A 26,576-nucleotide genomic window follows, 5' to 3' on the forward strand; every position below is an offset into this window, starting at 1 on the left:
AAGCACCCTACATTATTATATTTAGGAAATAAAAAAAAGTCTGCAAACAGAGTAAGGTATCTTCAGAGACGTCTTTGATGCCTATCATCTTTATGTGAAGGGATCATTTACAAAATACCTGCTACTCCACTTTGAAACAGCTATTAATGAAGTTTATTTAGTCCAAATAAAAACTGTGGTGCTCAACAGGATTGTACTCTCTTCACTACAGGGTAAACAGCAACACTACTACACATTACTGAAATGAGTCCTGACTCACTGAGGAAAAAAAAAATCTTGGATTATTTTATTTTTACTTAGTTGCTGAGCTTCTATTTTTTAAGCCATGACACTGGGCAAGCTGGCTACTCTAGACTTTGCCTTTGGTACCACATTTCCCTTTATAAAGTACATATTACAAAGAACTAAAACTCTTTTCCTCAGGATACAGAAAAGCAATGGAGAAGTGGATGGCAAAAGCATAGGCATAGTCTGGAAGTTGTAACTGGCCCTTGTGAATGATCTGAGGAGAATCCTCTCAACATGAAGAAGACTCTTAGGCAGGGGTTGCTTTCCAACACCAGCTCTGCCTTCTGTATTCCTTGCTTGAGACAAAGCCTTAACCAGGAAGATAAACAGTGCATGTCACTGGCCTCAAGTCACATTCAGCCTAGGGTTTGTGGGTGCCCATGAGCCAAAAACTGCTGCAATACAACTGCAAAAGGTAATTAGGAACAATTTCACACAGTGCTTAAATTTGCCATACAGGAAACTCTACTTCTGATGGCAAAAATAACTAGTCAAGAAAGTTTTAGCATTATTAACCATTAACAAATGTTGCATGATCTCTGAGCAATTCACATTATCTAGCAAAATTATCCCTCTTCTAAAAGCAGACTGGGACCCAAAAAATACTAAGTGTGAATCAGATAAGACATCTCCAAGGGTGCAGAGAATCAAATGTAGATTTGCTGGATACCAAATTAGCCTCACAACTCCTCTAGCCCCTAAAGTGAACACTCTACAGCAGACATGCTAAAGTGAATTCTGCCACATCGTTTGAGTATCTAGAGACAGAGTTCTAGCTCTCTGTACCTGTAGGCACAAGAATAGTAACAAACTCTCCAATGGCAGACCACAGCAGAAAACAAAACTGGCTAGAGGCCACCTCACATTAAGTTTTCTTCTTTCTTTTATCAATGAGCAGTTAATTATTTGTAATGTGACACCTATCAAAAAGGAAAAAAAATAAACATGCATGCATCTTTTCATGATCTTAAAAAAGCCCAGAACAGAATGATACATAACAGGGCAAAGAAATCAGGGCTACAGTAATTGTCTGTGTACTGAATAGTTTCCCAAGAACACTGCATCTCTTTCAGAAGCCTATTTCATTTCTTTCTTGTCTATATGCCTTTGCTGTTTTGTTGGAGTTGACACCCATATATTACATTTCAGGAGAGAACAATAAATATCACATATCTCTGTCTCTACTGCTGCCCACTAGGCTCTCTATCAGGAATTACCATAACACTCTAAACCATACAAACAGCTTCAAAGGGAAAAAAAAAAAAAGAGTCAGCCTGCTATGTAAATATTTTCCCTTTGGCTCAAATTCCCACCTGGAGATAGATTTCCTTTTAATTTCGGTTGGCCTAAATTTCAGACAATCACCTTCAGTGGCAAATTTCTGCATATAAAACTATCACTGTTCAAAGTGCTAACTTGCAGCTTCACAAGAGTGCAGTTCCACTGGGAAGTGGCTATTTCCAGTCTTCTAAAAGATCCAGGAGTCACTTCTAGTCTAAGAAAAGTTGTGTACTCAGCTGTGGAGAAGTCAAGAAGAGGGAGGTGTGAAGCACTGGCCTAATTTCAGGCATTGAGTTTTCCAGCATTTCTGGCTTTCTGCTTAAATATCTGGGCTGCTGCAGGGCACTGCTGCCTGGATAGAGAATCTTTTAAAAGGATGTTATGTAGACACTCACATACCCAAGGAGCCATGTCACTGAAGAACATGGAAACAAGGAACAGGCAGACCAGGCTGCCAGAACTGAAATGGCTGCAGTGGACCTGGATTGGGAATGTAAGGACAAGCTTACACAGCCCAGTGGGCCTGTGACACACCAGGACACATAGGAGGAGATGCAATGTAGAGACAGACTCATCACCAAGGGAGGAACCTGACCACTGAAGTCACTGAACAGGTTATCCATGAGTGAGAAATATGTACCACAAGCAAGCCAGGTGGGTAAAGCCCATCTGCTGTGGAGAACAATGGCTGGGAAAGACACTATGGGATTATTTTCTTGGATGAATATAATCCACAATTTGAGTGGCATTTCATAGCTGTAGGTCAAAGTGCTATAGCAGGAGCTACTCAATCTAACTGAAGATGAGCTCTGTAAGAAACTGGGCAAGACAAAACTGATTCCAGGGCCCAACAGCACAAAACAACCTATCAGATCTGATTAAGCCTCTACTCCAAATTAACCCCACTTTACTATTCTTTATGCAAACTGCATGAGTTTTCTCCAGAAGCACGCACTGGACACAAACATCTCCTCACTCTTACATAGCACTAACTAGACCAAGATAACTATACTAATTTCAGATTTACACTACTGCAAATTTGAAAAGCAGGATCATGTGTCTGATTTGTCTGAAAGGTAGACTCTGTTCTCACACACAATTTTATAGCAATGTCACTAAGATGAAACAACAGACTGTAAAGTCATGAAAATATGTAAATTATCGTATTGTTGGTGCTATAACGTAGCACTTACTTATCAGTAAAATTATTTGTGTTCATGTGTGCTTGCAGCTCTTATCTTGCTCACAGGAAATAAAAATTGTTCCTGCCAAGTACTTTATTTCAAAATCTATTAGCATAACTTGTTACTGAAAAATTGGGAGTGCATCTCAGAAGACTAAGAAAAGGAAGAGATAAATTAATGATTAATGATTGTATCTGCAATTACATCAACTCAGAAAAACTACAAGGTCTTGCTCACACTTCAAAACACGGAGTTTGTCTCTTGGTACCAGAAGAACCCTCCCCCTGTGGTACAAGGCACTCTGTGAACAAGTAAACATTGATCATCTTTTGGTACCTTTCTCCCCTCCTACAGGAGCTGTCAGATGCTCAGTTGGTTGACACAAATTCATTTTGGATACTTACTGAAACCATGAAAGACAAACTTCCTCTAGCCTGCAGTTACATCCTGAAAAGTGATTACTTCAAATGGTGATGTCCTAGCCAGGAAAATCTAGTCTTAGATAAACCCCTTGTGCACATTGCTGAGGTTTTTTATTAAGGAGAAAATGGTGAGAAAAAATATCCCAAAACTATTAATGCTAATACTAACATAGAAAAACCAGTACAGCTATGAACATAACATCGAGTCATGGACTCAAACTCGATGCTCATGAACTTCTACTGAAATAACATGACAAAAATAAAAAGTGTACCTATTTTGCTTTGCACTGTCTAGCCCTCATACCTTTAGAGGAACAGCAATGGGCCTGACCAGTTTGTATTGTAAGTAAGTGAACTGGCAGCAACAATGCATAAAACAGCATAAGTACATAGAAAGTCTCCTGATAAGACTGTAGAATGCAGAAAAACATACAGAGTTTTTTAATAGATAAAACCGGATTAAAAATTGCCTGGACACGAATCAGAAATGATAAGCTACAAATTTCATTAACTCAACTAACAGAAAACTCAGTATTTTTTCAGTTTAAGTTACTTAATAGAGATTATGCTTTAGTTATTTATGTCAAGATAAACACATGAAAAGAGTCAATGTGGAAATGACAGAGACAAGATATGCATGGTTTGCTGACTTTTATCTAATTGTAATATTTTATCCCCCCTTCCAGCACTGACCTCCTTTGCCTTCTGCATGTTTCGCCTCCACTCTATTACCTAAGGACTTCATTAACTAATGCAGCAGGTTAACTCATTAATGTTGGAGATCCTGCACATACTTTCTCCTTCATCCTAGAAAATATAGTTTCTTTCAAAGCATGTTTGCTCTTTAAAGATGTTCATGCAGACAGTGAAGTCCAGTAATAGGATTAACTCTGCTCAACCAAAATGGCTATCAGCTCAGCAGACAGATTAATGAGATCATCTCACATGTTGCATGACATCTTCTGCCTTGCTAATTCCAAATAGCAACTTCTAAGACTAGGTTAAAACACTCTGTAAAAGCAATCTGAAAGGGTAAGAAACAACAGTTCTAAAATGTTGTGTTTCCCAGGCAAACTACAATGACACAGAAGAATGTAAAGGTTGTTATTTGTGAGGGGCTGATCCATAAGCAAGGGTAATAATCCCTTCCACATCCCAGATCCATTTCTTTGATTGACTTACCTTACCTGGAAATAAGAAGATAAGAGTTATATTGCTGAGGTAAACAAGTAAGGCCAATACAAAGCACATGAGAAGGATGTAAAATACTTTGCTTCAAGAAACCAGTTAGCTGCTGCATCATATCCAATCTCTTTGTTGCAGAGGATCCTAAATCACTTTTTATATCCTTCCTGCATTGAGCAAACAATTGCACTGCAGTCAACAGGTTCTCAACAGATCTGAGCAGCACAGTTCAATCCAGCAGGGACTAAGCCAGAACCACTTTGGATGTACATATCAAAGGCTACTGCTTCATCTTGCACTGGTGGATGGAGAAGTTTACACCAAGAAAACGGCCCACCTATCAACCTGTTGTCAGATTTACAGCAAATAGTGTTCATTTACCCTAAACACTCTGATTGCATAAAGACGCTCTGAGCATAAATGAAATTTACACCGTGACAGCAGCAGAGAAACAGCTTAATTACAATAACAATAAAACTCAATCTAGCCAGTGTTCTCATTTACTGTGCCAAAGACAGACTTCCTACTGATTTTTTGTGCTTGGACTAGACCCAAGCAGCAAGAATACCACAAATGCCCAGCTTACAGGCACTTTACCATCAACAGGTCATACATGAAGCTTGTGACATTTCTGATTTTTACATTCCTGGAGGGAATCCCCTAGACAGCCCTAGCATTTACAGAAAAATGACCGGAATTTTCCCTGTATGATCATTACCTGATCCTATTGCCCCATTAATTCAGATTCTACTAGAAAAAGCTCAACAGCAAGTCCCATGTTTAAATGGCCACCTGAGTGTACTAATATATTGTATATAACGTAATATAATATATATATTAATATATTGAGAACAATAACAGCTGCTTACCCCACAGTACCGATCATCACTGAATATCTGTGGTGGCAGTGGATTGCCTTGTGCAGGCTGCCTGTCCTCAGGAATGTTTTTATACATCCATTGTCTCTTCTCCTCTGACATGGTGATATCCACTTCTTCGAACTCTATGCGGTTGGCTTCTAGAAACCTCACCACATCCTGCTGCCTCTTCTTTATCTAGATGGAAGAAGGAAAATTAAAAAACCTAGAGTCAGAGCAAGTCCATAATACAGACATGCTTACAAATCTGAGAACATTCCTCCTCTCCCATGCCACTTTCATAGTATGGGAAGTCACAAACTCAGAAAGACAAAGGGACGAAGGAGAGGGTTTTTTTTCAGTTTTAAATTCATAAAAGTTAAACATTGCTGTTTCTTTACATGTTGACAAAGGTTATACTTCTTCACCTCACTTGTATAAGGCTGTCTGTTTAATTTAGGTTTGGTAATTTCAGCCTTTACCCTCTAAAGATATTTTTAGAAAGCAAACTGTAAGGATCTCTTCAGAAGTAGAAGTTAAAAGAGGCAGTTGGTTTTCAAAGACATTAGGGGGTACATTTTTAAAGTATACAGGCACCTAAAAATGCAAGGTAAATAACCTGGCAAGTCCCAGAAGAATTTACTCCTGAAAGTGTTCATTGAGATGAGCAAGTCAGTACATCTGAAAAAAACCCACCCCAGCTACACACATTTTTGTTTCTCTAGACACCTACACATTTTTTTAAATGCAGCTCAACAGTTTCCTGAGCAAGGCTTGTTGAATATTTAGTCAAGAATGTCTGTCAGCATAATACACATGCCTGAAAGTAAGCATGACATCATCTCTTGAAAATGAACTTTTTTGAAAAAAAAACCAAAAAAACCCCCAGAAAACAAAAAACAAAAAAACCCCAAAACCAAAACAAAACAAAAAAACAAAAACCCAACAACAACAACAAAAAACCCACACACAAAAAAAAACCTCCAACACACACACACAAAAAAAAGCATGAGGTTTGTATTAAATGTATGGGGTTTCTGCCCCTCAAAGAGATTATCATCTTCGTACAAAGAGGCAGAACACTGAGAACACTGGCAGTTTTTATCTCATTGTAGTTAAGATTTGTTGGACCCAATGATCTTAGAGTCTTTTCCAACCTTAACAATTCTATGATATTAAGATATCAGCCCTTAAGAGCTAGCTGGGCCTCAAGAAGATACAGTCAGGTAAACCTCTGCCTCAAACAGGACTTTATATCAAGACAGCAACCTTTGAAATTAAAGTCTGTGTACTTTTTGCATCAACCTGATGAAATTAATACTTTCTGAAAGGAACTATAAATTATGTGCCATATTTTTACAGCTATCATCACAGTGTTGTTTGAAAAAGAAATTCAGCTTTAATAATTTTACAGTATTCCTGGAGTGTCATATCCATGCAGTTGCTGGCTGGCATAAAGCCCAGGTGGATGAATCATGCCTGTGGGTATCATACGACCTAGATACTATTTGGAAATCAGAGGATTTTCAAAATGTATGTGCTAGTTGCTCCTGTCATACAACCAAGTCTACCTATCTAAATATATCACAAAAATACATAAGTTTGGAAGTAATACTGATGGAATTCTTATTTCCTTGAAATAAGGCAGCCATCCCCAGAAACTACAAACACAAAGCTTTGAAACAATTGCTGTCTTTTTTAAGAAGTGGATTGCACAGTAAATTTGTGTTGCAGTGTCTTATTCTTTTTCCTTTATTTGCACACACTAGTACAGTTTTTTAGGCATATGTGAAAAATAATTTTCATGGAGAAGGCAGCTCCTAAACTTGCATGCAAGTAATGCGTTATTATCAACAGCAAAATTACTGGATCATCATCATCGGTGGTACCAAAGGCAACACGCTTTTTACTACGTCCCTAAAAACTCAAAGTGTAGGAGTGAAAGACAAGAACATTTTCCTCTGTCTTTCAACAAGAAGCTGCAAAAGAACACAAAAGAGGCAGAGACAGAGATACTCTTAATACAAATATTACATACATGGTTAAACAGAAAAGAGATGTCTAAAATTATCTGTGGGAGAGGTCACTTCCTTATGGTGAAGTGCTACCAAAACTCACATGAAATCCCCCCTGCACTGGTCAGAGCAGTGAGCAAAATCCAGAGTGGCTGGGCCAGCCCTCGGGCCCCAAGGCCAATTGGCATCCTCCAGCCAAAGCTATTAAACCTTCAGCCTCTCAAAGCTGCTGCTTGCAAACTGCACACTGGGAATGATCTCTGGCATGGTGCAACATCTAAATCATGGCCACGGGCTGCTTGTGAGACACTAAGTTAGCCTTGGCCAAAGGTGACTGTGCCAGCAACCATGCTTCAAACAGTTCCAGAGTGCTCCATTCTCAGAGCCAGGACATGCACCAGTACAGGTGTTTCCTCATGGACCCATTTTCATCTGCTGTCTCCCTGTAAACTGAGCAACTTAGATTTAGTCAGATCCCTATCATTTTACAGTTCACACCATTAGAATTCTCCCACAAGTACAAATTTCCTAATGCCTCATTTTATTTTTATAAAACTAATTAAGATGTTGAAGTGAAGTAAATTGGGGTTTTTGGTTTTTTTAGCCATAAGCCTCACAGTTCTCCACATGACATCTGTAGGAGTTATCAGCTGTGGATGTACCAGCTGCATAAACCTAAACAAAACAGCCTGAAAATTTCAAGCCAAAAAACTTGCATTTTCTCCTCCCCAATTTATTTGATTCAGGCCTATAAACTGAAACAACAGCATTAGTTGTATTTAAAATCCTATTAAATTACGCCTTGTTGTTTAAGAGGGATGCTCAGAGCATCTGTCACAACAGAAGCCAGCTGATTGTTCCCCAAGAAAACCACAGGACCTTTGTCTCTGTCTACAGCTGGATCTGTGCCTCAGAAGTGCGTCAGCCTCTCAGTGCTGCCTGCAGCTCTCATCTGGGCTCCCCCGGAGCCCCAAGAGCTGCCAGCGTTTGGCCACGGCAAACACGGAGCAGAGGCAGCACGGCACAAGGAGCAACGTCAGCCCCTGCCTCCTCACCAGCCTGTCCTGTCAGGAGCCCAGTGGAGAAAAACACATCCTCATCTGACAAACTACAGAGGTGGATAATACTCTCTGTAAAGTATCTTGATGCTACCAAGGTTTCTTGCATTTGATGACACTGAAAGGAACCTGGGGAAAAAAAAATCTCATTGTCAGAGGTACCACGTTAAGAATAACTTGGTTTGTAGCTATTCATACACCAATTTGGGAAAGTGTTTGTAGTCTTACAAAACAGACTACTTCAGCATCAATTTATTTTGGGTTTAATATCTTTCAGCACACCAGAAGACACTACAAAATACACCTTCAAAATATACATCCACTGTGAAGGTTCAGAGGAACCTTTATGTAACATGATCCTAATCTATCTGTAAATGTAGTGAGAAAACAGATGGAATTAATGGTCTGCTATTATAGTCCAATGTTTGCCTCCCCTATTTTTAGGAGGGCAGTTCTTTTCTGAACGTCATTTATCTGGGTTTGGTTTTAGTGTTAATCTATATTTCTATTCACAAAACTAAGACAGGAAAAAAATCCCCAGAGACAACTCAATTTAATCCTTGTATTCAGAGATGGTATCTTTATTAGGATTAAAAAGCAGCAAAAATAGGATATCCATTATGATACATAAAAGTGCTAAAATGAGCTAATCACTTAATCAGTAACCCAATTTATAAAGGAAGTCTGTGGTAACTAAAGTATTCTGTCCTTCTGTCCTAGTTTTTCTTTCTTTATGCTGATTTGCAACAGGTAACAGGAGGCTACATTTTCAAACTGCTTTGGAGAAATATTTCAGACATACTCAGGCCAGTCCAGGTGGGACCACTGGGATTATCTGTTCTGACTTTCAGCATCCCTGAATTAATTCCTCTTAAGAGTAAAGGGTTTCTTCAGATTTCTTTTCCCCTCTAAGCTCCATTCCTGTACTGACAATAACAGTGAGCTGGTCTTTGCAAATTGTTCCCACAGTTGACTGTCTTGAAATATTTGCTTGCATCTGTTCAGAATCCACCTCACTTCAGCCACTTCACTTTTCATATCTTTGCCCAAACTAAAAATGGTTCTGTTCTAAGATTTCTGTTTCCCACACAAATAAAATCAGATCTCCCAGCTAAGCTGAACACTGATCTCTGGCAGCAAGAGAAATCGTATTGCTCATTCAGTAGCAGCATGAGAAAATGAGGATGCTACCATTAAAAATCATGTCCAGGTTGGAGCAGAAGTTTAGAAAAATCAGATTACATCCTCTATCCAAAGTTCCCTGGAAGCTTCTCATCACTTCCAACAAGTAAAAGTTTCCTTCTTTTTTGCCCTGTCTATGCTTCCTGAGCCTGTTTTCAGAAGTTCTCCTGTCCTAGAAAGACTTCCCTACTGATGGCTGCTGAACCAGAGGAGCATAGCACGTGGTCTCTTCATTACTGAAATCAGCTGCACCTCGTCATTCTACACTATTTTAACCAAGATATTCAATACCTTGCAAAAATCTCAGTAGTCCAAGATTTGTCTAACTCAGACAAGATAAATTAATATTACTTCTACTCTACTGTATTCAAGATTATTCCAGTCACAACACTAATAGGAACTGTACCACGATGGAAGAGAACTTCTCTGCCTTTTTTCATTAGTCCAGTTAATATAAATGGGACAAAGCAGACCCATTCTCAGTTTCAAATTTCCGCACAGTGTCAACAGGAGGAATGTTGCTGAGTGTCTGGTTCTCACAAAGTGGATGTGGAAGCTTGGTTTTGTGCTGTAGACTCCACCCCCCCACCTTCTGGAGATAGGGCACTCCCTGGGTTTCTGTCCTCCTGCGTGCAAGTGGAGGGAATGACAGCAGGTACCCTCTATGAACTGGCTGGTGACTGAGATGTGCAGCACTGACTCTTTTACAGTCTCATCCTCTTGGAATTGAAGGAACTGACAGCCTAGCCTGAACTGTCCACTCCTTCCAGACAGTTCCCAAGAACAAATAACCATCTTTCCAACACAAAATCCCATCCCAAAAAATATTCAGACCACATATGGTGAGCGAGAACAAAGCCTTGTGAGGTTATCTTCTAAGCTGGCTTGTCAAACCACAAGCACATTTTAGAAGCCTGACATTTAAAAAACAAAAATTGAATGCATGTCTCAGTTCATCTCAAATACTTCTGGCACAGCCTGGCACACCTGTGCCTCTAAAGACAGAGATGGTCCTGCTAATTTTCTTCCTTTTTTTAAAATTTGGTTACTCTTTGCACACACCTTCCCCACTCCAGAACTGCATCAGCAATGTTATCTACCCACTGACTCAGCCAGAAACTGAATGTGTTGCATTTGGCAGGGGCACCTTTATGGTGCAGTTTGATGATCCAACTCAGCAGATCTCACTGCTGGCTGTCACTGAGATGACACAATGTTCCTCCCTCCTGCCAAGCAGCTCCTGCAGCTTTCCTCACACAAGCATAATGCAGGAACCAGGGGAACAAGGGAAGGAGCATCAATAACGTCAGCACCACAGTCTCATCCATTTATATCAGGAACAAAACTGCATCCTAAGAAAATGGCTCAGCCGTGGCTAAAGGTACAGGTGTCTGAAACATGAACTGCATAAGCAGCATCTGTGTTACATAAACACAAGCTCAACTCACTCCCACAACTGAAAACATTGTATGTGAGCCTCTGCTTTTACAAGTCATGCAAACATAACCAAAGGGACTGTTGCAGTGTAAAACACAGATGAAATATAGCTACTGCAGAGGATTACTTATCTTCACTTCTCACACAGATGTGGCTCAACATATACTCTCAGATAATAAGGAAACACTATGCCCTAACAAACAAACTGATAGAAGCCCTAAACACATTAAAGGAACAGAATTGTAAACTGTGTTGAAACATCCTCTTCTTATGTTTCCACTATGTTTCTGCTCCCATAAAGAAACAATAAAAAACAATCCCATGCATTCATAAGCTTGAAATGCAAATCCTCATGGTCCTTTTACATTTGAGACATGTAGTGACAGAGATTTTCGGCCAAATTTCTCTTTTCTTTGCCTGACTTAGGAAAGGAGAGCATAACTGACCCCTGGCAATTTTTATTGCAGTGAAATGGCAGCACTGTGACAGAACTTTACAAAGGTTCATATGATTAATTCATTGTTCTTGGCACAGGAAAATACAACTCAGCAATGTACATACAAAAAAAAAAGGATGAGAAGCTGTGATGAAGAGAAAATGGTTAATAAAGAAGAAAATTTTAAAATAAAAATAAACAAAAATCAGTGTTGCATAACTATTTCCAAAAGTAAAGTGAGTGGCTCTCCACTGTAGCAAATACCACATTGCTTCTGACAGAAGGAAAACACTGTCTTCTCATAACAGCCCTCCAAACAGCACCTGAATGCTTCATCCTCAAAAAAAATAAATGTTTCTATATCCTAAAAACTAACCACAGAACTTTTCAGCCTGAAGAGGAACAGAACAGTGTGTGAACAGGGGCCACCTGCAGCCAGCACTGCCCTGGTCTCCTGCTAGCAGCAACCTTCTGCTTGCACACAGAGACATAATTAAGGACACACAATATGAAACACTATTAAAGTGGGAGGGCAATCTGTTCAGCTCTATGTAAAATTCGTCTGCAGGTCTCTGGGAGCTGCTGAGATACTGCTTAGCCAAGGACTCTGCACCCCTCTGCCTCTGTGCAATGTTTGTATGGTAACTTTGCATTTCTTAAATACTGGATTCTTTTCAATTAAAATTTGAGACAGGTTTGGTTTTTAAGAGATTCTTAATCACAAGCAGTCAGCAAAGGAAAACATTTTCTATAAAGCTACAAAGACAGTTGAACTGCTCTATGCCCAATGCCTGCTAGCCTCATTTTCCTAGCCAGATGTTGCACTCTGATAAATGCATTTAAATCTATTTCTGTGTATGCACATATGTCTATCACAAGGTGAGGGGAAAAGTTTATTTTTTAAGGCAGTTTGTCTGAAATCATTGCTCTCTGTGCAAGTAACAGAGTAACATTCTGAAATACAAAGGGGTCTTTAGCAAGTATAGGTACAACTATCACTGCTAAAAACAAGAGATGATGGGAATTTGCTCACAGGTTTACTAGGTATTGTTTCAATAAGCACAAAGGAAAAGGAGAGACAGAAATGGAAGAAACAGAAAAAGGGAAAACACCAAGAAAGGAAAAAGACAACAGCCTACAGAAAAACCACCTAGAGATAGTGCCACACAGGATGCCTTTGAGATGTGTGCAGCTGGAAAAGCCTCTGAAGTCGTACCCAAATCTACTTCTTTTGAATTCTTCTGTATTTTGGGAAACAGGACTTCCCACCGATGTACACAAATAAAGTAAGTGATTCTATAATTTTCTACTTGCAGTAGGAACAATGTGTTCTTACAGCATTGAAAATCCATTACACAGAAGTCTCTGATGGACTGTAGGAAAACAGATGCTATAAACCCCAACATTTGGCTCATTGCTTCCACGTCAAAAGAATAAGAATGCCTTTGATGCTGGATCTTCCAATTAATGGTGTGAATTTTCTTCTATTGCATCAGTGTGAAACATTGCTGTGGAAATAAAAAATGGCTAAAATAAGGTGGAACTTAAAGACTGCACAGCAGGAATTGAACCAGAACCTGGAAGTCTCACTGAGGGTACAGGCAGCTCCAAATTAGGGAGACATACTAAAAGCCAAAGGACTCCATGCAGATTGAGCAACATAGCCAGAAGATTCCCTGCCCAGCCTGGAAAGCAGCAGGTGACTGCCAGATTAAAGGTCAGGATGCAAAGCTGGTTGTTCTAGTAGGGGAGCTGGCAAAGCCTGCTGCCAATTCAGATTATAACCCACAGGAAGAATCTATGGAATTACACAATCCTGAAATCATTTCTATTTGACAAAATGCATGCTTGAAATGGTATTTTTGCTACAGATACAGGATCTTTCCTAGTCATAGGTATTTTCTTGTGAGGACACTGGGAAAGCGTGTTGGTTCTTCAATGGTTCTTCACCTCTAACTAAAACAGAGGGCAGGTTACCAGAGTTTGCCCATAACTTCATCTGATTTTAAAAATGTCTCAGCCAACAGTGAACCAAAAAGTCAAAATTATTAGAATTATGTGTTAGGACCTTTTTTTTTCCTTTTCAACAAAGTGAGGATCTTAGTGGCTAGCACAAGAGACAGAAGAAACTTTGACCAGCTTGGAAGATCTCAGGGATTTGTAAAACATATCCTCAGCTACCAAGAACATCTCCTGATGGAGAGGTTCTAGTCCTGCAGGGCTAGACTATTGCTTCAAAAGTCTAACAATTCATATCTTAGCTGGCAGCTAACTTCTTTCAAGAGATAAATGGTTTTGTTTGCAATTTACCATATGTTTCAGTAGTTCAAGAGCGTGGTTTAAAAAAAAGTGTTATTTTCATGCATTTTTCCAGCAGAAACCTGTCAAAGATGCCAGAGAATAATTTAAATCTCCTGTTTGGCATTCTACATTTAACTCCTCTTTGTACTACTCCCTTTTGTCAAAGTGGCATATTTATAGCAAGTATTTTGCATCACGAAAGGAACCCTTTCAACAAGCAACATCTATCTTCCTTTTCAAAATACATACACATAAATACAAGTATGATAACTGCAACCCTTATTATTTCAACTACTTTTCAGTACCTACTAACTAAATGCAAGTTGTTCTTTGATCTCTATGCTATATTACATTTATTCATGTTTATTTATTCTTATTTGGTTCTGAGGAATATACTTTGCTCCCCAGCAAAGTTCCAGTTCAGCAAGGTAATGGAGAACTGTCAAGTCTAAACTATTGGAAACTCAATCCTGCACAGATGAACAGAAAGTTGATCTGTCAGTCTCACAGTTCTGCAGAGTAAGCAGAGTGAGGAATAGTTTGGTATCTTGCACATGGGACTCCAAAACTGCTACAGGTAAAAATCTGCAGGGATTAAGAGATGTTGCTTTGTTGTGTGTATCAGCTTGCTTGGTAGAATTACGATTTTGGGAAATAAAGCATGATTAATCCATTTTGTTTCTTTGTTTTCCTAAAACATTAACTATTTGGTAATTGATTAAAGTTCACTGAAATAGCACCAAGGGCAGCTTTATAAGCAGGTTTTGGAAAGTAAGCAAATGCTCTAATACTCAGCAGTGTGCCGTGGCAGGCAAGAGGGCAACGCACAGCCTTGGGTTCACCAAGCACAGCATCACCAGCTGATCCAGAGGGGTGATTATGCCACTACATCCAGCCTTGGTGCTGCCTCACCCTGAGTACCATGAGCAGTTCTGGGCCTCACAGCCTAGGAAGAATGTGAAGGTCCTTAAGTGTATCCAGAGGAAGGCAGCAAAGCTGGTGGTGGGGCTAGAAAGAAAATCCTGTAAGGAGCACCTGAGGGCCCTGGGCTTGTCTAGTCTGGAGAAAGGGAGGCTGAGGGGTGATTTAACAGCTCCCTACAGTTTGCAGAGGAGGCAAAGTGGAATGGGAGGTGCTGATCTCTTCTCCCTGGTATCCAGCGATGGGATGTGCAATATTTTTGTCAGGGGAGGCTCAGACTTGTCATAAGGAAGCCTTTCTTCACAGGTAGTCAAACACTGGAGCAGGCTTCCTAGCTTGCAATTGTTTAAGACACATTTAGACAATGCCATTAATAACATGCTTTAAATAACTTCTGGTGAGCCCTGATATGGTCAAACAGTTGTATTAGATGATATCTGTAGGTTACTTCCAACTGAAATACTCCATTCTACTCTAAATTCTGTGAAAAAAAATAAAAGTTTAAAAGCAAAAATCCCCCTAGACAAGAGATTCACACACATTTCCTATTATGTAACATGTTTACCACCTGAACTTTTAAGATGAAAACACAGAATTGATTTTTTTTTGTGATGAGATGAGTCAGCAGAACACAGAAAGTGTTTGAACTAGTTCTCTGTATTTATCAGTCACATTGTTTTGTCACAATGAATAAAGCATTCCCAGCTGTATTTTCTGTATTTATTGCAAATGAGATCTAAAAGAAAATTTTCAGCACTAAAAAAAAGTAGGTCATGTTTGTTCCTTCTCATTAGCTTTAAGCAGCAAAACCCGGTGGCACAGGAATATTTATCTACCAGAATGGACAAAAACACCTAGCAATGTGTTACTAGGAGACGTAACAAGCAATTAGCCTGGTTTCATCTGGGTGGGGTCTTAGTTCTGTCAGCTCAAGATACCAGTTCTTCTGGCCATCTCCTGCCATAACCACGAGCAGCACCCTCTATATTTTGTCACTCACAGTCCCTAGCCCAACACCCAGGTACACCCAAGTGCTGCTCCAGCTTCTTCTGAAACCAGAGCCAGGGGATGCAGACTGTGGATCCATAAGATGCCATGTGCAGCAGTCTCCTGGCAGCAAGGCAGGGGGTTTAAGGTACATTAAGGCAAGATTGAGGACTGCAGTACTGTCTAGACAGCAGTGACATGCTGGGTTTAATGCAGAATCCTGTTCCTACCTAAACACAAGGTCACAGCCACATTATTCTCATACAGGTACAAATCCTCCTCCATGAATCTGGGGGAATGATAAGTGCCCTTGACCACTTGGAAGAAACAACTAGCCTTTCCTTGAGAAGGACTATGCTTGCATTTACTTGTTCTCTCACCTTAAAGGAGCAGAGATACTATGATCCCAAGACGCTCCCAAGAATTTCAAACACAAGTTTGTGAAATAAAGTTGTCAGTGCTTTTGCTATTTCCTCCTGACAGTTACTATCCACACAGCACAGACGTGTCATTTTGCCAACTATAGATATACACACCCCTGACAATGCACTTCAAAAAAACAGCACTAACAGCAGTGCAAGTCATCCAGATTTTGTTGTGCTACCTTTTTGCAGATATTTACAGGTTTTCTCAGTACTATATGAAACTGCAGCAGAAAAATTCATTGTGGCTCAAGACAAATGTCGTATTTCAGATAAAACTGGACTGTATTACTACAACATTTTCTCATGTTTTTGTAAGGCTAGGAGGATGTATTTTTCTAAACCAGGGCTGACTGCCGCTGCTATTATTCAGATCAGTAACAAAATTATCTTTGACTCAACTGAGCAGAACAAGGTTCCTAACCTTATTAATAAATGTCAACATTATTTCTCTTTCAACAAATGCAACTATATGCATGTAGCTTGTGTTTTTGCAGCTCCGTATCTGTAAATTCTCTTTTCGTTCATACTTCTGCAGACTAATTTCTTAGTGACAAGGTGCATCCCCAAACACAGCAGCCATCTGATTATTATCCCATAAAACTGCAGACACATCTCCTGTAAGGTCAAGAGGAGTCACCTCCATATAGCCAAAGGTATTGCTGAACACCACGCTGCATAAACCCACTGACTTCCAGACTTCCCTGGGGCCTGATGCTGGGAACCTTTCCTAGAAAACAGACCTTGCTGCAGGCAAGCCAGTTTGATGAGCAGGAAAGGACTGCTTGCACATCAGGGCCTTCATAGCAGCTGTCTTCTTTGATCAAAAACTAGTTTTGTATCTCTTTTCTAATTTTAGCTTCCTAGCTGGTTCCTACTGAAGAATGTGATGGTATCTACATCCTTCAAATGCCACTCCTGTCTCTGTTTCTACATAAACCTATCAGATCACTCAATTAGAGATGTTTCAGAAAGACTATCTGACCTTAGGAGATGCAGATCCAGATCAAAGGTTTAAAGCATACTTGAATTGCATTTCTTTAGATTGGACAGGGTTGATAATTTCACTAACCCTGCAGCAATTTAATGACAGGTTTCTGTTGCTGATGCTCTATTGTTCATCAGATCAAAGGAAGCTTCCTTTCAAATGAAGGCACACAAAAACTCACTTGATTTTCTCTGAAAAACACAGATTAAGAAACCAGTCTTTAATTGATTTGTAATGTTACGACTAAATTGTTCCAAATAATCACTCATAAATGTTTTAATAGCACTGATAATACCCAATATCATCCTCTGCAGCATACCAAAATGCCAGGAAACGAAACAAACTTGTGGAAGTTTCAATAGAATTTCCACTGTTAAATTCTGATTAATTTTTTTCTGAGTCACTTTCTCTTGCTTCAAGTGGGACTTACCCAGTGAATTCAGAGGACCTGTGCTACACAGAATGGTGAAAAGAGATCACAATAAGCCATTATTTCCCAGCATATGAAGGTAAACAATATTCTGCCCATAAAAATCCAAAAGCCAATGGGAAAGCATGTTAGCATGTGTGAATGGAACATACCCAATCATGTTTTGATTTGCATTTAATATGAAGTACAGGTTCATGGTTTCAGGCCTCTTCTCACAAACAAAAGCTCTGAGGGTAATCCTGCTGGCAAAATTTGCAACAGAACAATCCCATGAAATGGGACATTCAGAAAGCCAGAAACTGTGGCTGTCCAGGGCTCTGCCACAAGCAGAAGCTTGCCATAAGTTGTCATTACCCCTGTGACAGTGGCACAACCAGCCATGGCCTGGTGCTGCAGACACTGGGCTCCGTGGGCCAGTGCATCACTCAGCCACCTCAGCACCCACAAAGGCAAATGCTCACAGCTGTGATGGAGGAGGCCAGAACACAGCCAGGTGTTCAGCCCAAGAGCTCTGAAACAGGCAGAGAGCACCTTTGAACTTATCAGCACTAAGGTCTTCCGATGCCCCTGCCACCACTGTCAGATAAAAATTTTTGTAACATTGTTTACACCCATATTACCTATCAGCACTAAGGTCTTCCGATGCCCCTGCCATCTCTGTCAGAGCTGTCAGATAAAAATCTTTGTAACATTGTTTACACCCTTTTTCCTAGACAGGAAGGGAACTATTTTGTTCCACTGTATGTCCCCATTAGGCAGCACAATCATACTGGTATGTATCTTATGTAGGTATAACTATTCTGATATTCTGCAAACAACTCATTAGCTGAAGTAAGGTGCATAAATAAAGCTCTCAAGTACAGGCCAGACACATGGAACAACAGAATAATAGAGAGAGGTGAGCAAGCACCATGATTTCTGCTCTCTATCTTACACTGAAGACAGACATCCACAGCTGCAATAAAGGAGCATGCACTTTTTACATGGCCCTGACAGACGCTGACATATCTTGAGTATCCTAAAGGCATCAGGACCATCAGGACTTTCTTTCTCTTCTGGAAATGCTAAAATTAGTGGTTTATTTTTACTGAGGGATAATTAGCATCTATCAGTGATTCAAAGGTTCAATTATGTATACATAAACATACATATATATCTCCATATCCACATATATGTATATGGATATTTGTATTTCTCCATATATATGTGGGCATGCAAAAGTACATACCTACCTAAGCATAGTCAAACAAAATACAAGTTGATACATATGCAAATGTCACTCCCAGGCATTAACTTCCCCAAGTTTATTCCTTGCAGTAAAATGACAAATACCTTGTGTTTTCCCATTTTGTCCTAGTAGGAATGATGGGTATTAGTTATCCAGGCATAGAACAGCAAAACCAACAATAACAAATCCTGGAACTCTTAACTGTGAAGACAAGTTCTGTCCTACCCAAGGCAGATGGGCAGCAAGAGAAGGGCATACTGTCACTGATTATTCACTTGGCTCCCTGAACAACCTGCATCTCCTAAGAACTTCTCTTCAGAAATCAGCTAGCAAGACAGTTACTTCCTTTTCTTGGTACCAAATTCAATTACAGCGAAGTACAATATTAAATTTAGACTAAATAAGCTTGTTTACTGATGTAAATCAAATTGATTTTACATTCCCCCACTAATGAGATAGAAATAACTTGTTTTGAGTAGGTTCCTCATCACAGTAGCTCTTATGACCACAGAAGGAGGATACCCACATCCCTTAGACTCAGCCCCTTCAGAATGGTGATAAATATCTTACAGTAAAGTAGCACACCTAAGTGGAAGAACTGCCACAGCTTTGAACAGAAGAATTAAAATATTTCACCCCAAAATACTTCACAGATGGAGGTCTACAGCCCACATAAGACAAGAAATGAAGTTTTGTGTCCGTGTTCTGTAGCAATAAGACAAACTATGTTAAATGAATTGCCTACACAATATTTGTATCTCAGTCACTGCTTCTGCTCAGTCACCAACAACTTTGAGTCATTTCTTGAAAAATCAGGTCACCCTTTGCTCATCTACATGAGACACACTCGAGTCCATTGGCCCATCCAACAGGTGCCAACTAAACAACAAACCAACCCCAAAAGAGAAGATTATGGAAACAATATCTCAGCTGCTGAGGAATTCAGAAGCTCTTCTGAGCTTTGGCAGCTATCTGCAGACCAATTTCATTGACAGTCATAGGTAAGAAACACTACCACCGCCTCTACATTTACCCTCACCTCAACAAAGACAAAAATTCGCCAACTTAAGGGACTTGTGAAAAGTTAACTATCTTCTGTAAAACTTATTTAAAAATTAAGCTGTTAAAAAACACTGACATACATGAACATGGTCACGCTTTTTTGGACACAGAATAGATTCCATGGAGTACTGTGTTTCTGTGTTCATTACTCTTCTTAGCAAGCTTCCACAGTATAAGGAAAACAAAGACTGCAGCATTTCCTTTTGGACAGACTCCCCTGGGGGCCAACACTTGAGGCTGCAGGTGAGGAAGCTGTTGATCTCAGAGTACTTGCTAGCAAAGACATACACTTTATGTTACCAGCTCAGTGACAATTTTCTATCTTCAAGCTGCACTCAGATTGATAAACATAAAAGTGACACTGATATTATACAATGAAGAACTTCCTTAAATGCTATTTTTCCACAACTCCCAATTTATGAACATTTCTACGTAACTTGTACTAATTAACTGCATACAATTTAGCTTTTACTTCAATATTCTATTTATTACAATCAAATTCAGTTATATGCAACATCCAGCAATCACTGGCATTATGACCAGAATTAGGAAAAATAATTTATAGACTTTAACAATCTGTGTGGAAGATTAAGGAGAACAGGTTACTATCAGTGAAGTACGTCCATTTGAGGACATGTACTCTATAGAAAAACAAAGGGGAAAAGTCTTCATAACCTCAGTCAGAACAATACCTCCTTTGAAGTTTTATTACAACTGATTGTAATCAAAGGTCAGTAACAAACTTTCTGCACATGACACTGTGTAGTCCAAAGTGTGTTTTTAAAGTAGCATTATTTCTGACATGATCTATCTGCCAAGAAGAAGTGTAAATATTTGAAAAGCACTAGAGCATACAGGAATGGTGCAACAGTTAGGTACTGAATACCATACACAAATTCAACCGGCATCCTTGTGACTAGGGTTCACACTCAGCTCCCTCCTGAACACATTCCTTTAGTGATCTGAACTGCTGTTCACACGCACTCAGTTCTTTCAAGAATGAGGCAGAAGAACAGAACTAGAGTTGAAACTTATTTGGAATAAAGACCTGAAAACTAGATGCAGACAGTGAAAGGTGAAAACCAGCTAAAGCCTTCAACACTGACCTCCCTGCCTCACAGAATTCAGAGTCATGAATGAGGTTCTCAGGCTCCCCTTGTCACAACCCTGCAAAAGAGGACTGACAGAAACCAGCAAAAATGAATATGAGTGACCTGACCTGATAATAAGAAACTTGAGGAAGAATGAAGTCAAGAGACTGGATCCAGAAAGTCCCCAGATCTCTCCTATGCACCTACTGTAATTGCTAATGTCCAAGATGTGGATACATGATGTGTCCAGTGACTGAGCAAGGATCCAGCTAGCTTTTTTCTTGTTATCACTGCTGTGGTTACAGCAGTGCTCTGTAGGTGCACAGCCAAAAGCACCACCACCTTGAACAGGTGAAGTAACACAGTAGGATGTTCGTGTGGGATTCATAAATTAGGCTTTGAGGATCCAATCCAACAGGTGTATCCTCAGCATGCTGACAGATGTAGACAACACTGTGATTAAGCACTTAAAATGTGCTATTTCCCATATAAATACTGCAGGATCCCTTCCAACTGTAAAGACTATTGTCTCATTTCTGAAAAGCTAGCTTACCTGCCGCTCTGATCTGATTTTACGAAATTCAAATATTAAAAAAATCATTATAATATTTAAAATTTTTAAAGCTTATTATTTTTTTAGTTGAACTTGCATAAATCACATGCAACAAGTTGTAAGTCCCTCCAAATGACCACCATAACTAATACTGTTTTCTCAAAAGGCACTTGTATGACTCAACCAAATGACGTTCAGTTTGACTGTTGTACATTTGGGGTGAAGAGAGGCAAACAAAAAAAAAAAGTTAAGATGGTGGATATTCTAGAAGCGACATACTCTAAGTTATCTTATTCCACAACTCCAACAAGAAGCACAATCTTTCTGAGGAGTGCTATGACAAATGTTGAGTTACAATGACTTTTTACAAACAAGGGTGGAGTTGAAATTCATCATCCATTGGAAACCAGCTTAGCCTTAAGAATGCCAGCACTGTATTCGTCTCCAATACATTACCCAAAAACAAGTGAACCAAACAAACATGACCATAATTATTCTGACATTCCAAAGTTTTATAATGTGATTTAAAGTCATTCCAGGAAACAAAAAATCCAACTCATTTGACCTCCATAATACGCTTAATCAAAAAGAGAGCTTTAGTCTCATAAAACCAATATTTGCTATAGAAACAATTTAACAATAACTGCACCCATCTTATCAAGCTTCCTAGTAAAAAATCCATAATCCTCTTCAGTCACAAGAGTCAAAGTCCAAGTTTTGGTAATTTAAAATAGTCTATTCTTTTCAGGTTGCTGCCGTTCCTCCCCAAACTCTCCTGTCCTCCCAAACATGTTCTCCTGAAGAATGTGGCTGAGCAGCACTTATCTTTGTGAACTAAAAGGAATTCATTTCAGTGACCGGTTTTTATCATCTTGTGAACATACAAAAATTTCAATGGAAAATTGCTTCACATATCTCACTAGTCAAAGTAGATTGTACCTGTTGTGCCATTATTTCACTAATTTCCCTATATTATCTGTCCAGCTCAACAGATGAAGCTTCAACAAATTAATACCACAAAGGAGAAAGTACAAGTGAGGCAGTTGTTTGAAGGTTCTCCATTATTTAACAGCTCTTCAGTGACATTCCCCTTACCTGACCTTCAGCCCTCTAACTGCAAGACTGAAGTCTTCTCTGCTTTGGCATTTCTAGATAGCTGCAGGAATTCCAAACTTAAAGTTACTTAGCTCATACTACCAGCTTCCTGACAAAGGTAAAGGTGCTTTAAACCACAGAAAACCATTTAACTATGAGTCTGCATGTAGTACAGTAGCACAAGTGTAAAATCTTATTGATAGAAGACTGGATGAAGTGAAACAGATAAAATGACAGTCATCTGGGAAACATGGGCATCAAATGTTTCCTGAAAACAGTCAAGTACTGCTGAGGGAGAAAAGCAAAGGCTACTTTTAAAGTAACCCTTCTCTTAGGCACAAAAGAACATTGATTGTCCTTATCAGGGAGGAGCAGCAAAGCCTGCCTCCCCAGCCCTACAAAGAACTGTTTGGAATTCGAGACACAGCTTACCAACACAAGTAGAAATTCAGGTCAGAAAGAGCAGGAGACAGTAAGGCTTGTGGAAACATGCCTGTCTGCCTATTCAGAGGCTTCGCATTGCGACTCCATTGAATCTGCCTAATGCGTGCTTAGAACACCACGAGGTGATTGAGAAAGGAACCCGCACGCACAATGCCTCCCTCCTCCCTTCCCACACGAAGGTCTCGGAAACTTCCCCACAGCGTCCCTACAGGCTGAACCCACTGGGCAGCTTCCCGAAACACCGAAGACCAATGTTTCCACTCCAGCAACAACTACCTTTTGGGATCTGTGAGTTATTTTAAGCTCATGAAGCATTTATAGTCACAAGTTTTATTAAACAAACAAAAAGCTGTTACAACAATTAACCTCTCGGGGGCCTAAGAACTTTCAGATGTTTGGAAGATGCTGCAGGGAGAACTCCAAAACCAAATGAAGGGAAAATTGATGCTATTCTTTCCTTTCTCATTTGCTTCAATGACTTCCTGTTCTCACTCTTTGGAATGACCCTCAAAATACTTTATGCACTAGACTCTTATGTGTGACAATTTTATATTTTTATCTTCTTTAGCCCAAAACAAATTGCACCAAATATCGAGATCAATAAATACTTTAGTAATTTCTAGATAAAGTTATATTTATGCAAACTAAAGCCTTTTCTGAGTATACAATCAGTGTATTTCTCAGGAATGCTTCAGCCAGATGCCTATCGTTTCACCTGGGTATTCTGAAGATTTCAAAAGGAGTCATACACAAGAGTTTAGCTCACTATATTTGCCAAAACAAAAGCTTACTCTGGAGACTAGACACACTTTCCATTTTAAGATAAAGAGTAACTTAACAAAGTATCTCTAGAGAGACTGGAAAAATAATTACGTCACAATGACACTGCTTTTTTTGTCAGTCAGTATTACATATAGAAGTTTCTGGCCAATTACAGCAGGTCAGATACTAATCTGAGAAATATCCACTCTTATAAGCAATTAGCCTACAATTTGAAGCAAGTTGACTTACAGGTTATTAAACCATGGATTCTGACACCATTTTTAGTAGGAGACAGAGTAGAATCTATATGGGGTACTCATTTTTTCTCAATGGGGAAATATTTTTACTCATGAATTGCACAGGACCCCAAAAAATAGCTGATGTAGTGCTGAAGGCTGGAGGAGATGACAATTTTATGACTCAAACACTTTTTCTTTCCCTAATGTTTAGTTCTAGAAGGATGATAATAAGTTTAAAACTTCCCTTAAAACTCTTTAAAGACACGAAATACAGTAACCACCTTCTTCTCCAGATTCCCACATAACTAGCTAATAATAGTGTTTTCTTTGTCATTTTCCTCCATCCTTAGCCTGGATCTAAGGACACCCCCTGCAAAGCCTATAGAAAAAAGGAAAGCCTCTGTGATGCAACACTGAGAACAGCAGGAACCTTGCCCATAATTCAAGTTCCTAAATGCTGTGGTAACACAGATGAAAAAAAAAAAAACAACTGACAGAAAAGAGATGTCAGAGCTCTGGCCCTTTATAACAGTACCTTAAATCACTGAATCATCTGTTCTGCTCTGGTTAGGCTGCACTTAGATGTACTACTGACCAGATTAAGAAAGTTGACTATCACCAGCATGCAAACTGTCACCCATATTCTGTCATCTTCTTGTTGTCCAACCCAGAAAAAAACGTCAGCAAGAGAACTGATGTGCAATTTAAATTGCTTGTCAAACTCAGATTTGGTTTGCTGGGTTAACAGATAGTTATGAGGATTATATTGCTCTGCTAACTGCATATGGACCTTGCAGGCAGACAGGGTAAGGAGAGAGCAGAGTAAAAAACTCCTATCAGTAACCTCCTTGCAGACTGGAGATGGGGGTGAGTGAACTATGTGGCCCTTTTCTACCCCTCCAGTGAAAACAAAATACAAAATTATGTATATTGTTCAGCTCATGGGTCATGAAACAGAAACTAAAACCAGCAATGCTACACTACCACAGCATGAACCAACTGCCCATGCAGGGAAGATGATGTTTCTCTTATGGATGCTTGATGACCATGGATTACAGAGTTCTGGAGATGCTGTGTTTACTAAGTTGCCTACTGAAATGGATAATTAGCTTTTATTAGCTGTAATGCAGCCACTAAGCATTTTGAACACTTCATGCCAAAACATATCAGAACACATACCTGTCATCATGTTACTGAACTGAAAACTAGATCCACAGAGTAAAAGGCTGAAGGAACTGAATACACAATAAACCTTCAGACAGGAATGTGCTACATCCTTCTGCAACACAGAAAGTGCTGCTGCCTCACTGCTGAAGCACAGAGAATATCAATTATATCTAAATCCTTTCAATGTTTCTTATTAAAGAACTAATTCAGTAGGATGTTTATGCCCAGATTTCCTTTACAGAAAGCTGTCACTTCATATGAAAATATGGAAATTCATAGGTCACACGCATAATTAATTAAACAAGAGAATGATGTACAAGTTTCAATTAAACAGAGAATGCAGTGACTTCAAAAGCAACTCTGAGAAGAGCTGTTCCTATTCCAGAGTATTTCTTAATGCAGAGAGGTGCTCTGCAGCCTGTCCCTAGGCTCTCCTTGTACTTATTTATCTGTCCACCCTGCGGTGGGTGGCAAGCGCCGAGGCACCGCACCTGCCCGGGCTCGGCTCCCCTCGGGATGTTCTCCTGCACCGCGGTGCTGATCCCTCCCAGCAGGGAAAGTTTAGCCCCACTTAACGACCTCTAAGACCCTTTAAACACACCGAAGGTTTGTCTCCTACAAAGGTTTCGGGGTGCTTGGTTTGCCAAAGGCAATTTACGAACTAGTTAAGGTTCGGCAGCCTTGCGGAGGAGAGTTCTCTTTTCCGCCCCCACCGCACACGCAACCGCGGCAAATTCAGCGCCGCGTCCCAGGGCAGCCCACGGACGGGCTCGGCTCCGTGCCGGCGTGCGGGGACAAGGCTGGGAGCCGAGGGCAGGCTGGGCAGCGCGGGAGGGCGAGCTGCCAGCCCCCCGGCCCCGCAGGCTGAGCCCTGCCCGCTGAGGCGGCCGCGCTCCCTTCCCTGCTCCCCGCCGCTCGCCCCCACTCACCGCCACCGAGCCCGAGGAGGAGGCGACGAAGACGCGGATCACCATCTTCACCTCATGAGCCGCGGCCACAGGAGCGCTCGGGACGGGGCAGCGAGGCTGCGAGGAGCCGCTCCCCCGCACGGGACGGGCCGGGGCCGCCCAGCTCCACCTTGCCGCCGCCCCCGAGCGTGGCCGCCGCCCGCAGCACCCCTGCCCTGCCCTGCCCGCGCAGCCCCGCTCTCTCGGGCGAGCCGGTCCGGCTCCCGGCTGGCAGAGGCAGCGATAGCGGCGAAAGGCGGGGGTGTGTGGGCGGCGCGCAGGGCCCGACGGGCGCTGTAGTCCTCCCCGGGCGGGGACAGCCGTAGCATGGAGCCGGGAGGGAGCCGGGAAGGAGCCTGCCCGCCCCCAGCTGCCGGGGAAACGGAGGCACGCGGCAGCCTGCCCGCCCCAGCGCCCGGGGCTGCCCGCTGCCACCGTGCCCCTGGAGAGGCTGAGAGGGGTTTGTGCCGCCCTCCAGGTGCGCTGCCCGCAGATCGAGGTGAACAATGCCTGAAATTGCACCCCCAGCCAGGAGGGCTCAGCCTCGCTCCAGCTCAGGCTGTCGAGAGGGGTTTGTGCCGCCCTCCAGGTGCG

The 26,576-nt window shown here is 40.8% G+C and overlaps 1 protein-coding gene across 1 annotated transcript in view; it reads right to left on the minus strand.

Moving 5' to 3' along the window:
* SH3BGRL2 (SH3 domain binding glutamate rich protein like 2) overlaps nt 1-26,285 on the minus strand; it is a 38,298-nt gene extending 12,013 nt beyond the window's left edge. Inside the window, exons 1-2 of the mRNA XM_039729337.1 lie at nt 25,965-26,285; nt 5,230-5,415 (exon numbers count right to left, since the gene is read on the minus strand). Coding sequence (XP_039585271.1) covers nt 5,230-5,415; nt 25,965-26,009 — 231 coding nt within the window. The 5' untranslated portion in view covers nt 26,010-26,285. The remainder of the gene's footprint in view (nt 1-5,229; nt 5,416-25,964) is intronic.
* Between the last annotated feature and the right edge of the window lie 291 nt (nt 26,286-26,576).

Source organism: Passer montanus, unplaced genomic scaffold, assembly GCF_014805655.1.
Source record: "Passer montanus isolate IOZ18808 unplaced genomic scaffold, ASM1480565v1 scaffold11, whole genome shotgun sequence".
In the NCBI taxonomy this organism is placed as follows: Eukaryota; Metazoa; Chordata; class Aves; order Passeriformes; family Passeridae; genus Passer; species Passer montanus.